This window comes from Mauremys mutica, chromosome 2 (genome assembly GCF_020497125.1).
Source record: "Mauremys mutica isolate MM-2020 ecotype Southern chromosome 2, ASM2049712v1, whole genome shotgun sequence".
Taxonomy (NCBI): Eukaryota; Metazoa; Chordata; order Testudines; family Geoemydidae; genus Mauremys; species Mauremys mutica.
Window position 1 is genome coordinate 124,494,201 of NC_059073.1, and position 12,949 is coordinate 124,507,149.

Sequence of the window (12,949 nt, forward strand, 5' to 3'; positions counted from 1 at the left end):
GGGATTGGCTCCAGTGTGATGTCAGTAAGCCATGAGATGCCAACGACATTTGCCAAGCTGGTGCTCACTTAAGAGAAGCTACTGCTGAGGCTCAGTGGTGTAGTGTTGCAGCCTTCCCAACATTTCTGTTGTGCAGCCTCACAGAGAAGCTACTCCCCACATTTGGCACTAAGGGGCCAGCCAACGAGGAATTTTAGTGCCACCTCAAGGAGTTACCAAAGAAGTGCAAGCCCCCTTGACAAATACTATCAGAAAGATATCTGCACCCAGCTGATACCAAACCTACTAGATAACCATCAGAAAGGCCACAATACACCAGTGACCAATGAGTGCTATGAGAATTAATTTATTCATGTATTTGGTGTCTTCATTTTTGTAGAAAACAGGTTAAGTGTATTACTGCTCCTATCAGCACTGAAGAGGCATAGAATTCCTCTGCCAGGGACCTTGACAGGCATTAAGGGTCCTGACTTAGCTCCAGCTGTCTGCCAGGTGCCTCGAAGATCTTGCCCTCAGGAGGTTACAATCTCGGTAAGACATGCGAGACAGAAAAAAGGGGCAGGAGGTTGATAGGGCAGAGTTCCCATCCACAGAGCACCACTGTTTTGCCTAGTAATTCATTCTGCTTTGAAAAGGTCCAGACACCTTTAGCAGTTCATCTTCAGTCAACTCTGAGCCTGACGCACTGTCATTCATTGGCAGAGTAGGAGTGGCTTCCTTCCTGAGGAGCAAGGCAAATTTTCTGTTCTGTGTCCTAAGGAACAGGTGGCTTTCCTAGACCTCCCTGCCGTAAAGCAGAAACTGAGACCAGAGGAGGAGTGCAAGGGAAGGAGAAGTTTTATTTGATCAAATGAGCTGTCTCTCGGCTGTATGGTTAGACCCCAGGTTTGTCTGAGGGCATTTTTTGGCTCTATAGCAGTTCCTACTACTGCAGAGCACAAACATAGCAGATAATGAGAGTAGCCTGCCATGTTATTTGAACACTTCCCTTTTCAACAGCAGTTGGAACCAAGCCACTCTGTTCACAAAAAAGGACTTCTGTACCTTTTCTAACATTAAAAATAAGAGAGCAAAACTGTTTCATGTTGAAGATGCAAGTTGGTTCTTATGTTCACCAATTTGTTCATCTTCAACTGGCAACATAAGGCAGTACAACATTGCTGATATGGTTTTAGAGGGCATCAAATCAACTATTCCACTACAGTTTACTTCTGGCTGTGCTCATCTGTTCCTGGAAATGCTGTCTGTTTTGTTTGTGAATCAGACTTATTGGGTTTGTTCATCCCCTACAGTGCCAAATTTTTTGTTTTTCTAAAAGTCAATTGGAGATTATGTAAAAATGCAGCAGCCTGCATAATCCATTTTGTATTTTTTCAAAAAGAAAAGGATTAGAAGTGCTGGTTATAATATACACCTCTACTCCGATATAACGCCACTCGATATAACACAGTAAAGCAGTGCTCCAGGGGGCGGGGCTGTGCGCTCCGGCAGATCAAATCAAGTTCGATATAACGCGGTTTCACCTATAATGCAGTAAGATTTTTTGGCTCCCGAGGACAGAGGTAGAGGTGTATTACAATACAGTTATATAGGATCATTCACAAATAATCCCAGCGCACTTTGCAATTCAGGCACCACTGAAATTGCAAAACATCTTTACTTGCAATATAGAAACATCCATCTTTCTCAATATGAACAGCTAGTCTGTTCTGTAATTCTAAGGGATGTACGCAGACACAGCGTTCATGCCCCATCTACGCAGTGACACTGTTTACTATCAATTTGTTCCTTCTTGCTCTATGCCCATCAGAAAACAGTCACATATATTAGTGGTCAAATCCAGACAGAATCATTAAGGTCACAGCTGCTAGAGGAGTAGGTAGTAGGGAAAAGGGGCAGATGTCACATTTAATTTACTAGTTTGCTTTCCTGACACCTATATAAAATCCTACACAGTTTCTACTTCATAGCTCAAGAACAGAACCAATCTGATCGGCAATTCATAAAAGCACACCGATGATCAAACATGTGAAAGATCAATGGATTTAAATTGGGCTCAGGTGTGCAAGGAAAAACAGTGAATGTGGAAAACTATTTTGGATTTTAAAAGCTTGCTTAATTCAGAGAACAACATTCAAATTCTTTATGGAATTTGATCAGCTCCCTGCACACACATTTTCCAAATTCATTATCTATGAAAAAGACCAGAATCTATCGCTCCATAGCATGTTTCCACACACAAATACACACATTTTTGTCTTTTTGCAGATATACGTTTAGGGAAGTTCCTGCAAATGAAGCATCACTAAACTTACACACAGTGAGTAAAAACAGAATGGAGGATGTGGCTAAAAAGCACATGGGTTTTTTTTTATTTACCTCTGTAGTTCACTAAGCCCTCTAGTTGTTGACAGGCTGGGGTTTAGCCTCAGGAAGTTCTGTTTTAAATTGAGATGAGTGAGGTCCTGGCTGTAGAAGAGGTTGGCAGGCAGATGCTCCAGACTGCAGCATGAGAGATCCACTGAGCTTATGCGCTGGGATGCAACCTAGAAAACAAGATAACCAAACACATTAACACACCTAAAATATAGGAATGTCACCCTTTATACCTACAAGTGCAAGGTAAGATTTTTTACACAGCAGAAATCATTGGTCAATATTGTCAGTACACATGCCCACGTATGCATAACTTTCAAAAAATAGGGTCGGAATAACTGGTGAGACACTCCCTTGCTTTGTTGTAATGCCACTTCAGCTCCACTGGTGACCAGTCCATATGGACATGTACAATAAGACATTCTAATACAAGACTTGAAACATTTGTAATCCTCACAAATAGACACCTAAAAAAATGAAAACAATACTTTAAGACCTGAGGGAAAGATCAGAGATTGGTTTGACAGCAATTTATCTGCAGGTGGATAACAGTAGCAAATGAGACAGAGCAGATGTCTTTATTGCTGCATAGGTAGAGAATATACCAGAATGATGAAAAAAAAGCACAATTGCACAAAAAGGGTGCCATATCCATCTGCCCTATCTCAAGCACTTAAATGCAGTACTAATGATGGGATATTGAGAGAAAAATCACCATGTCATATTAAAAAACCAACATAAAAACAGGTTACTCATTTATAGAAACCCCTGTTGCTGCTCATATTGCAAATCCACCCAGGCCACAACAATTCAGGGGATAAAAATGGCCAAGAGTAACCAACAGTGGTATGAGAAAGGAGATGCTGAGATTTGGGGGTTTTAAACACTCTTCTCATAAGAAAAAGATACCTGTCCCTAGTGATCAAAGAAACACCACCAGGTGTTGCTACCATGGTTTCAGACATGATATGCTGAGTAGCAACAAGTCTCTGCCTTATCCATGCTTCATTATACACCAATAAGGCTGCTGTGGCAAAAAGGTTTAAAAAAAGAAGGTATCCTATCCCTCCCTCCCCCCAACGCAGCTTCTGCAAAAACTATTTAAAAATCCTTTTCACTTGGTCATGCAGAAAGGGGGATGGGGACAGGGAAACAGGCTGGTCTCCCCTAGAAAATCAGCTCAACATTAGAAAACGACTGTAAGGAGCTATATGAACAGGCAGAATGTTGGATAGGACATTGAAGTCAGTGGATGCTGTGTTTGACACACAGTTATGAGTAAACTCTATTGGAACCATAAGGTTAATTTTCTAGTGAGGATGAGCCAGAGAATGAATAGTGAGGATGAGCCAGAGAATGAATAAAGAATAAGGGAAAGTCTACCACTGGGCAGGTCCACTAGTTGTATAGGGAGAAGGGGCTTTGTGTGGGGACCTCGTTAAAGAAATAATCAAAAGAAGAGGTACATCTCACCATATTAAGACTCCCCAGTAGCACAAATGATGCTCAAATGGTTATATATTGTGTCAGCTATTCATTCCAACAGCAACATTATTTTATTTGGTCAGTGGCATTTTTATTGCCCTTATACTCTTAAGGCCCAATAAAAATACAAACACAACATCTAATGGAAAAAATATTTTAAAAGTTCATAAACACCACATAGGGAGATTTGATAAGAGCTCAGTAAGCTCAGAAGTGAAAATATGTAATTTTGGTGCAAAATCATGGCCCTTTTCACAAGGTGCCCTGAATGCAGACACAAGTCAGGCTTAGCCAGCACAGCCCAATTGCATTCTGAGGCTGAAGGCTGGTGTCAGGAACAAGAAGTGTTCATTAATTTTATTTTAAATGCAAAGCAGGGCGAACTGTAGGATAGAGCAACTCCACTGTAAGCTTCAAGGCGAAAATATCAATTTTGTAGTTTCTCCCATGATTTTTCATTCAAAATGCTCATTTTGTCTACTCATCAATTACCCATCCATTTCATATTTAGGTCCATAAAGGATCGAGAATGCTTTCTTCTATACTAACCAAAATGCTATTTGTATGCCATTCTAACCAAGCATAAGAACACAGTGATAATTCCATTTTAGTGTCAGAATATGGCTGGTAAAGTATGAACCATTGGCAATTGCTACCACAAGGGTTCCCCCACACAGCTTGTCTGGACTGAGAAGATAATTTGGATTAAGGTAGGGTGTGAATTTAAAGCAGACTAGCTGTTCCTGATTAACTCTCTGTGGATGCTCTTGTTCTGGAATAAGAGTGCTCTATTTCCAATTAGCGTAATCTACTTCCCAAAGTAGATTTTTGAAGATGCCTCTAATACAAAACTAAAGTGTATGCAAAAATACATATTAAAAAAGTTTTAGTCCAGACAGCTGTCAATTTTATTGAATTTTATCACAATCTGTATATGGCTTATAAACAAAGCAATATTCTGAGGATAATGAATTTTAGTATCCCAATGGAGAATATTAATATTCAGCTAACAGCTCATTTCCATAGCACTCTCTGAACCATAAACAGATAAGGTGTTTTTGACTTTCAGTTATTTCACTTTTTGCTACCACAAAGTGGTAGGCAACACAAGGGCAGATTTCCTGGATCACATTTACACTGAGAAAGATATGGAAAAAAACCCAAGCAGCATACTCTCTCAGCTTTCAAGTGTAACTTTTTTTAAAATATGTCACTTTCATCTTCAAAGCTGGTTAAACACTGAAGTGATGTCTTGCCTTCCAAATTAAACAGTAAAGGAGATTTAAATCTTGTGTTTCCATCAACCCAGATTTAAAGAGACTTTGTGCATGACTTTTTTACTTTCTATTGGATTATTAAAATCAGAATATTCTTCTAAAACCTACTGCAGTGGGTTGCTTAAAAAGAAATCAAGCAACAAGAGCAATCTTCACACAAAAAGGTAAGAAAAAGAAGCCTTGTAACTAGGGGCAATCAAATCTGCAGAAAGAACAAGCAAGATTTACTTAGATTTCCTCCCCAACCTAGCCCCTCTAGAGAAAAGATAAATTACAGTAAAAGTAAGCTCCTCCCCCAAAAAGATATTTTGTGCAGAATGAGGATACACTCCAGCAGCATTATCTTAAAAATAAATAAATCTAGATTTAACTAAAATTACTACAATGATAAAAACTTGGTTTGTTCGGGTTTTTTTTCTGCTTGCTTGTTTGTTTTTGCTCAAGTTGACAGAGAGGGCATCAGACTTGTTCTGTCTAGGGAGCCCAATGCTTCTCAACCTCATCTATATTGGCAACACCCCCTTTTAACAATACAAAAAGAAGGATGATCGTAATCTCCAACGTGAAAGAACCCATGGCCCAGCTGAATCTCTTCCTGAATTTTCTTCAGTTATCTTACCCTAAGCTAGACCTAGGTGCGAGGCCTACTGTTCACATAAATAGACTGTAGCAATAACCATGTAAGAAAAATGGTAGGTTTGCAGTGGTGGGTAGAGGATCACTAAGGATAGCGGTTAACAATTCTGGTGCCACTTCAGTCACTCTAGCCACAGAATAAAACAACAATGCATTTGCATAGAGTGAAAGCCAGTTTCCCCCAAATAGGAATGTTAGTAGCTTACATTTCTTTTAATGAAGTTACAGACTCAAGGATATAGCCAAATCTGTACTCCATAAGTCCTGATTTTCAGCTGGTTTTTATTTATAACAATAAAAATACATGGGTGCAAACAAAACACTTAGCTATACTCTATTCAAAGATAAATGTCTGAATGATTTTATGGAAATTTAATTTACCCCTGTTAATATTTAAAGAGGAGACTTAAAGGAACAGTAACATGGCAGTCCAGATACAATTTATACATTAAAAAGCAACAAATTTGACTGAAGATCCTTTAAGTCCATAGTCCAACCCTGGTTATGCAACTCAGACCTACAATATTTTAAATGCTTCCTTCGCCTACTTTGAGTCAAGCAAGGCAATGTGAAAGTCTTTATTCTAGGTCCTATTCCACTTTTTTAATGTGCCAATAAAACTAGCATGTGTCCCTCCATAGCAATGAGTTCTCAACTTGCTTTTTACTCCCAGTTCTACAGCAATTAAAATGCAGCTTCTACTCCAGCATCATTATTCATAATGGTATTGGCGGAGTACTCTCTCTCATCAGGCAATGAAAGCCAGTAAATGTTCTCTCATTCTCCACCGAGAATCAGTTTACTTAGAAAAGAACTATGACTATCAGAATATGAAGACCCTCAGGGAATGCAAAAGCATTTTTAAACTATCATCTGTTTATCCGTGCAGTCGTAAGGCTTACAAATGTAAACAAGAGTTCATAAAAAACAGTGGTGTCCTTGAAAGGAAACTGAGTATTTTGAGAAAGTCAAAAGATGGTTTAGTTTAATTACAAATTGCTGTTTGCAGCAGAAACCATCGTAACAAACCCCTCTGTGAATCAACAGATATCCTTGCCTATAAAGAATGGTATTTAAAGAAAGCTTTCCTTTGTCCAACAGTAAAATACCACCTCTGTCACAAAGCTTGCCAGGACTGATCACTGGCGCTGTTTATTCTAAAGCGTTGGCTACACTACAAAAATACCTGTTGCTGACAATGGGTGTCAACTGAACCAGCTGTATGGACAAAGTTATAGGTCTTGTCTATGCAGGAATTTATTTTTGTTTTTTAACATTAAGGTGTGAATTGAAATAATTTCCTCCTGTCCACCCCCTCTCCTGAAAGCTGTATTCAGAGAGTTAAAAGATGCACCTTTTTAAAAAGAGCCTTCAACAGAAGAAAACTCAATTAACAGACTGCACTGTAAAGTGATCCAGGATTCTGACTCAAAAACAAGTTATTCACCTTGTGCAGTAATGGTGGTTAAGGCTACATTTTAGTCACAGGTATTTTTAGTAAAAGTCATGGACAGGTCATGGGCAGTAAACAAAAATTCACAGCCTGTGACCTGTTCATGACTTGTACTATATACCCCTAACTAAAACTTGAGCCAGGAGGCCATGGGTGCTCTGGGGGGGCAGCTGCCAGGGGTGCTGGGGGTGAGGAGGTACCACATGGCCTGGGACCCCCCACTTGTGCTGGAGGGGGCAGGCAGCAGGGCTGGCGGACTCCCTACCCAGTTTCCTGGAAGCAGCTGACATGTCCTGGCAGCTCCTAAGGGGAGGAGAGGGGAGAGAATGCTGGGGGGGGGGCACCGTGAGCCACCCTTACCACGAGCGCCAGGTCTGCAGCTCCCATTGGCCAGGAACCACAATCAATGGGAGCTGCAGGGCGGTGCCTGCAGGCAGTGGCAGTGCACAGCCCCCTGGCCTCTACGCCTAGGAGCTGCAGGGACATGCTGTCTGCCTCCAGGGAGCGCCCCCCCCCACAAGGTAAGCGCTGCCCCCATCCCAACCCCCTGCCCTGAGCCCCCTCCCACACCTGAACTGCTACTTCTGCTGCTGGGGGAGGGGGGGAGGAAGAGGAGAGGAGAACGGTGGCCTGAGACTGCCCCAGAAGAGGCTGGTGTGGCTGGCCCAGGGGCGGTCCAGCTTCTGCAGAAGTTACAGAGAGTCATGGAATCCATGACAAACCCAGTCTTAATGATGGTTCTTCAAGATGTGCTCCCTTATGGGTGCTCCATTGTAGGTGTGTCAGTGTCGCCGTGCTGCTGATTGGAGAACTTTGGTAGCTGTCTTCCTCCTGGGCATAGGCTGCTCCCTGCCTGCCACGAGACTAGCCAGCATGCACGACCAACCCTCCTCAGTTCCTTCTCTACTGCAGAGTGAAAGACAAGAACTCCAAAGCAGAGGGGAGGAGGGCAGTCCATGGAGCACCCACAAGGGGACACACCTCGAACCACCATCATTACTGCACAAGCCAGAGACCCACTTAGTCTCTGAGCTGAAATCGCTGTACCTTTCGCCCTCTCTGCAACAGAGAGGAAGAGTCTCAGAGATTTTCTCAAGGCACTTGTCTGATCCAAATAAAAGGCCATGGCTCTCCTCACATCGAGCATATGGAGGAGGGCTTCCCTATTATCCTGATGAGGTTTGGGATAAAAGGCTAGAAGCTGAATAAGCTGATTTATGCATGACCTTGTGAAGGAAGAACACAGTGAAAGGGGGCTGTGCCATGAAAGCTACTATTACCCCAATCCTTTTTGCATTACCCCAAGCCTTTGAGAAATGTAGTCAGATGGAAGATTGAGTATGTGTCTATAAGCTGATAGAAGGTTGCAATTTCTGCTAGATGGACCTGCAGTGAACTGATCAAGAGTCCCAATTTCTTCAAAGTAAACAGGTAGTCTCACTGGTTGGGTGAATGTATTAGGGAATGACACCTCTGGGCTGGCACCAAATCTGGAATCTCTTCCATTTCTGTAGATAGGAAAGGAGCTACTTGCCTCACCTGTTGTGCAATAATATCTCCTGTACTTCCTCAGAACAATTTGTCTCTATGTGCTGGAACTATGAAGGAGCCAAGCTTTGAGCTGCAGAATCCACAGATTGGGATGGAGAGTGCGTCTCTCATTCTGCGACAGAAGGTAAAGGGTGTTTGGAAGAGTCATCGGTGGACATAGTGCCAGCTGTGACAGGTAAGGGACTGTTTTCGGCTCAATCAGGGTTCATTATGAGGAATCACAGACCTTTTCTTAGAGGCCTTACATGAGTAGCTTGCAGGTGTGCCTCTGAATTCACCTCTCTTCGAAGTAGCGGGTTCCAGTGAGGGCTCCCGCCTGGACTCCGGAGATTGAAGGGCTGACTCCATGAATAAGAGTTCTGTCCTTTCTGGATCTGTGCTTCAATTGCCAACACAAGCCACACTTCTGTGGAATGTTTCCCCCTCCCAGGCAGCGAATGCACTGTGAGGTTCTGTCAGTCACTAGGATAGATTCCTTGCAATTGAGGCACTTCTTGAAGCCCAGAGAGCTGGGCATATCCTTGTCCTGGGGGCTCCCCACACAGGGCATTGATGGAAGAAAGCATTCTCTCTCCCCCGCCTTTTTTTTTTTTTTAAATAAAGGCAAAGGCCAAAATAAAATGTAAACAAAGCAAAGAAAGGAAAAGGGCTTCAAAAGAAGCTAAAATTAGCAATTCTAAGAGTTAGCAATCTGAGAATTGACAGCTCTAGCTCCGTCTCTAGCCAGGGGTGGTTGAGAAGGAACTGAGGAGTGCCCTCGCACACTGGCTAGCCTCATGTCAGACGGGCAGCAATGCATGCATGAGCAGGAAAACTTTGGTAGCAGTCCATCCTATCAACAGCATCAGTGGAGCACCCACAGGGATACTACTCAAAGAAGAAATAAGGTTTTAACAAAGTTGGTTTGTTCTAAGGTGATTTTTGTTAAGTTAAACTTGTTATATTGGCCTTTTTATGTAAGCATTTTAATCCTCTCCCCCCTTTAGATGTTTTCTTTTTTTAACATTCTGTTAGTCATTACATACTTCAGTGCATCATTAATTCTGACTCTTGCTCCAGTAACAGTGATACAGACCTATAGGAAACTAAGATAACAGTGAACACTACTGCACTGGAAACCTTCCAGGCCAGCTAGTCAAAGCAAAGAAGTAATCAAAGCCAACCCTACCCCACAGCCAAAGCATCTTTTATATGTAAGCATGGAACTGCAAGAGAATCTAAGCATGGAACCTAATGCAAGAGAAAACACCAACTTTAGTGTTTGGTACAAAAAATGTCTTGCTCCAGTCTCACCTTACCTAAAAAAGGTTGGCTTTTTTATATTTGAACTTCAGACAAGGGTGTATCAAAAAGTTTGTTACTGTAGAAACAGACCAATGAAAAAAATAGTTACCTACATACAAACACCCCCACCTGTTCAAGTCATCTTCTTGGAACTTTCTTCTTGAACACTTAAGATGAAATCCTGGGATTCTTCCAGATTTTGCAGGCAAGACCTGTCTGTGGGAGGGAATATTTACCAGTCTAACTACACCACTGTATTTATACTGCTATATGGCAGTAAGTTTCCCAGCAGAGACAATCCCCAAGCATGCAACCTTGTTAGGCAATCTTCAGATGTACTGGGTACAGCAGAATATACTTAATACCTTCACTTTAAGTAATTTTCAGTTGGCGTTGACTTCAGTACTCGTGTGACAATTCTAACGGCAGGGCTCAACTGCACATAGACAAGTTGTGTATGTACGCTACCTGCCCACACCAGTACACAATAATCAGTTACAGAGAAGATTATGGTTATGGCTCTCCACAAGGGGTGAACATCTGTACCCCCTACTGGCCCCAGCTGGTTTGTGGATAATATCGTTCCCAGCCTTTATCTGGACAGAGGTCTCTATCAGTTGTTTTGGGAAATCCTCTTCCTGAGTTTGATGTCGTAGAAGGTGACATTCAGGTGCTTCTTTCCATGGTGGTTGTAGAGGTGGAACACGAAGACAGCATTTCTCCATCCATCTTACCACTCTCCCTCCAAAGCAGCAGCAATAATACAAGAACACAACCAGGCAATAACCCACCCAGACTTGCCCACCTACAAGTCTCAAAACACTTGAGATGCTGCTTTTAGTACAGGAACCCGTTCTGGTTAGTGACCAAGGGTTTCAAAACCTCAGGACTATCACCAAAACACTAATGGTGGAGACTAGGGGAGAACAGTGGGATCAAGAATCAAGACCTAATCATGAGTCCTACAGACCAACTACCTGGCTTCACCATGCCATGCAATGTATGGATCACAGCAAACTGCATCAGATCCACAAAAGGCATTGCTATTACCTACTACACAAATGGAAAATGAAGGACAGCCAATATTCAAATGTGAAGACAGCTGAGCCATGGAACATCGTGAACCACTGATCTCTAAGATCTGTCTTCAGAGGCACAGCCATGATTCATTCCATGCCACCGGAAGCCACAGATGACAAACTCAGATGTTGACCTTTAATGTTGTTTTTTAAGCTGCCAAATGAAAAAGTAATTTTCTGATTGAAATGAAGACCATTTCTCTGCAACTCAGTCCAAGGAGTATGGACAGATAGAAAACAGACAAAAGAAAAAATGCTATTGGTAGTCTCAAAAGTTTTTAACCTTATGAAAAACACTTAGCTTGGGAAATATTAGCAGTTACACTTTTAAATAAAGTTCACTGTTTGGGTCCAGTCTGGGGGCCAGCACTTTGTGCACCTGTTCTGCCTCAAAATGCTAATCCCTTATGCTCCATAGCAGCTTGGTCAACTATTTGCAAGACTCAGAACAGCTACTATCTACGCCAGGGGTGGGCAAACTATGGCCCGGGGGCTGCATCTGGCCCTTCAGACATTTTAATCCGGCCCTCAAGCTCCCGCTGGGGTCCAGGGCTTGCTCTGATTCACGCATGCCATGACTGTGCACAGCTCCTGGAAGCAGCAGCATATCCTGCCTCTGGCACCTATGCTTAGGGGCAGACAGGGCGCTCTGCATGCTGCCCCCACCACAAGCACCGCCCCCACAGCTCCTATTGGCTGGGAACTGTGGCCAATGGGAGCTGCAGGGGCGGCACCTGCGGACATGGCAGCATGCAGAGCTGCATGGCCACGCCTCTGTGTAGGAGGCAGGGGAGGGGACATGCTGCATCTTCTAGGTGCCACTTGAGGTAAGTGCCACCCAGAGCCTGCACCCCTGACCCCCTCCTGCACCCCAACCCCCTGCCCCGATCCCCCTCCTGTCCTCTGAATCCCTCAATCCCAGCCCGAAGCACCCTCCTGCACCCCCAACCCCTCATCCCGAGCCCCATCCAAGAGCCTGCACCCCCAGCCAGAGCCCTTACCCCCTCCTACACCCCATCCCCCAATTTTGTGAGCGTTCATAGCTGCCATACAATTTCCATACCTAGATGTGGCCTCCAGGCCAAAAAGTTTACCCACCCCTGATCTACGCCTTCCGACAGACGTAATATTCTGACATCAGGAGTAGCTATATTCTTAATAGTCTAATTCATTTTAGCAAGAACATGTTTTTACGATTTATTGTGTGTTGGCAGAACCCTCCAACACCAAAAATTTGTTTCAGTTGGAGTCATTTTCGCTGCAGTAATTACTGGGAAGTCTTTCAACTTCTTGTTGAGGAGATTACTAGCGAGTCCAACAATTTTTATTTGCTTGGGTCCTACCCTCCCAACAAGGGATATCTTTAGAAAAGGTGCTAGCTGAAAAGGCTAGGTCACTATTTTCTGACTTATTCCATTCAGGAGAAGTCAAACAATGGTCTCTCTCTCTCTCAAATACAATTTAAGACTTCAGTTTGAATTTTTACTTCAGAATTTTTTTTTCTAGCCATGCTCTCTATTACATATTGAGAGAAACGTCAAATCCATTACCCAGATAAGCTACTTATCAGTGGTGGAACATTTCCACACAGCTGTGCACTCAGTCTTGATCAGAGTCCTGTACTAACCTAAACTTATTTTGATGCAATGTCTGCAGAGGTAAATTCATAGAACATTTTGTGATACAAGTGACAGTCTTTTCCCCCTCCTTCTGCGGGTTTGGCTTTTTAAGAGGCCTTCTGATTTTGGCTCTGTTTAGGCTTCTTGAACCAAGACCCTCAGTTTTGTTCTAAGATAGTACATCAAACT

The 12,949-nt window shown here is 42.8% G+C and overlaps 1 protein-coding gene across 1 annotated transcript in view; it reads right to left on the reverse strand.

Annotated features, from left to right (window-relative positions):
- PHLPP1 (PH domain and leucine rich repeat protein phosphatase 1) overlaps nucleotides 1-12,949 on the reverse strand; it is a 225,997-nt gene that overhangs the window by 84,180 nt on the left and 128,868 nt on the right. Inside the window, exon 4 of the mRNA XM_045005499.1 lies at nucleotides 2,380-2,546. Coding sequence (XP_044861434.1) covers nucleotides 2,380-2,546 — 167 coding nt within the window. The remainder of the gene's footprint in view (nucleotides 1-2,379; nucleotides 2,547-12,949) is intronic.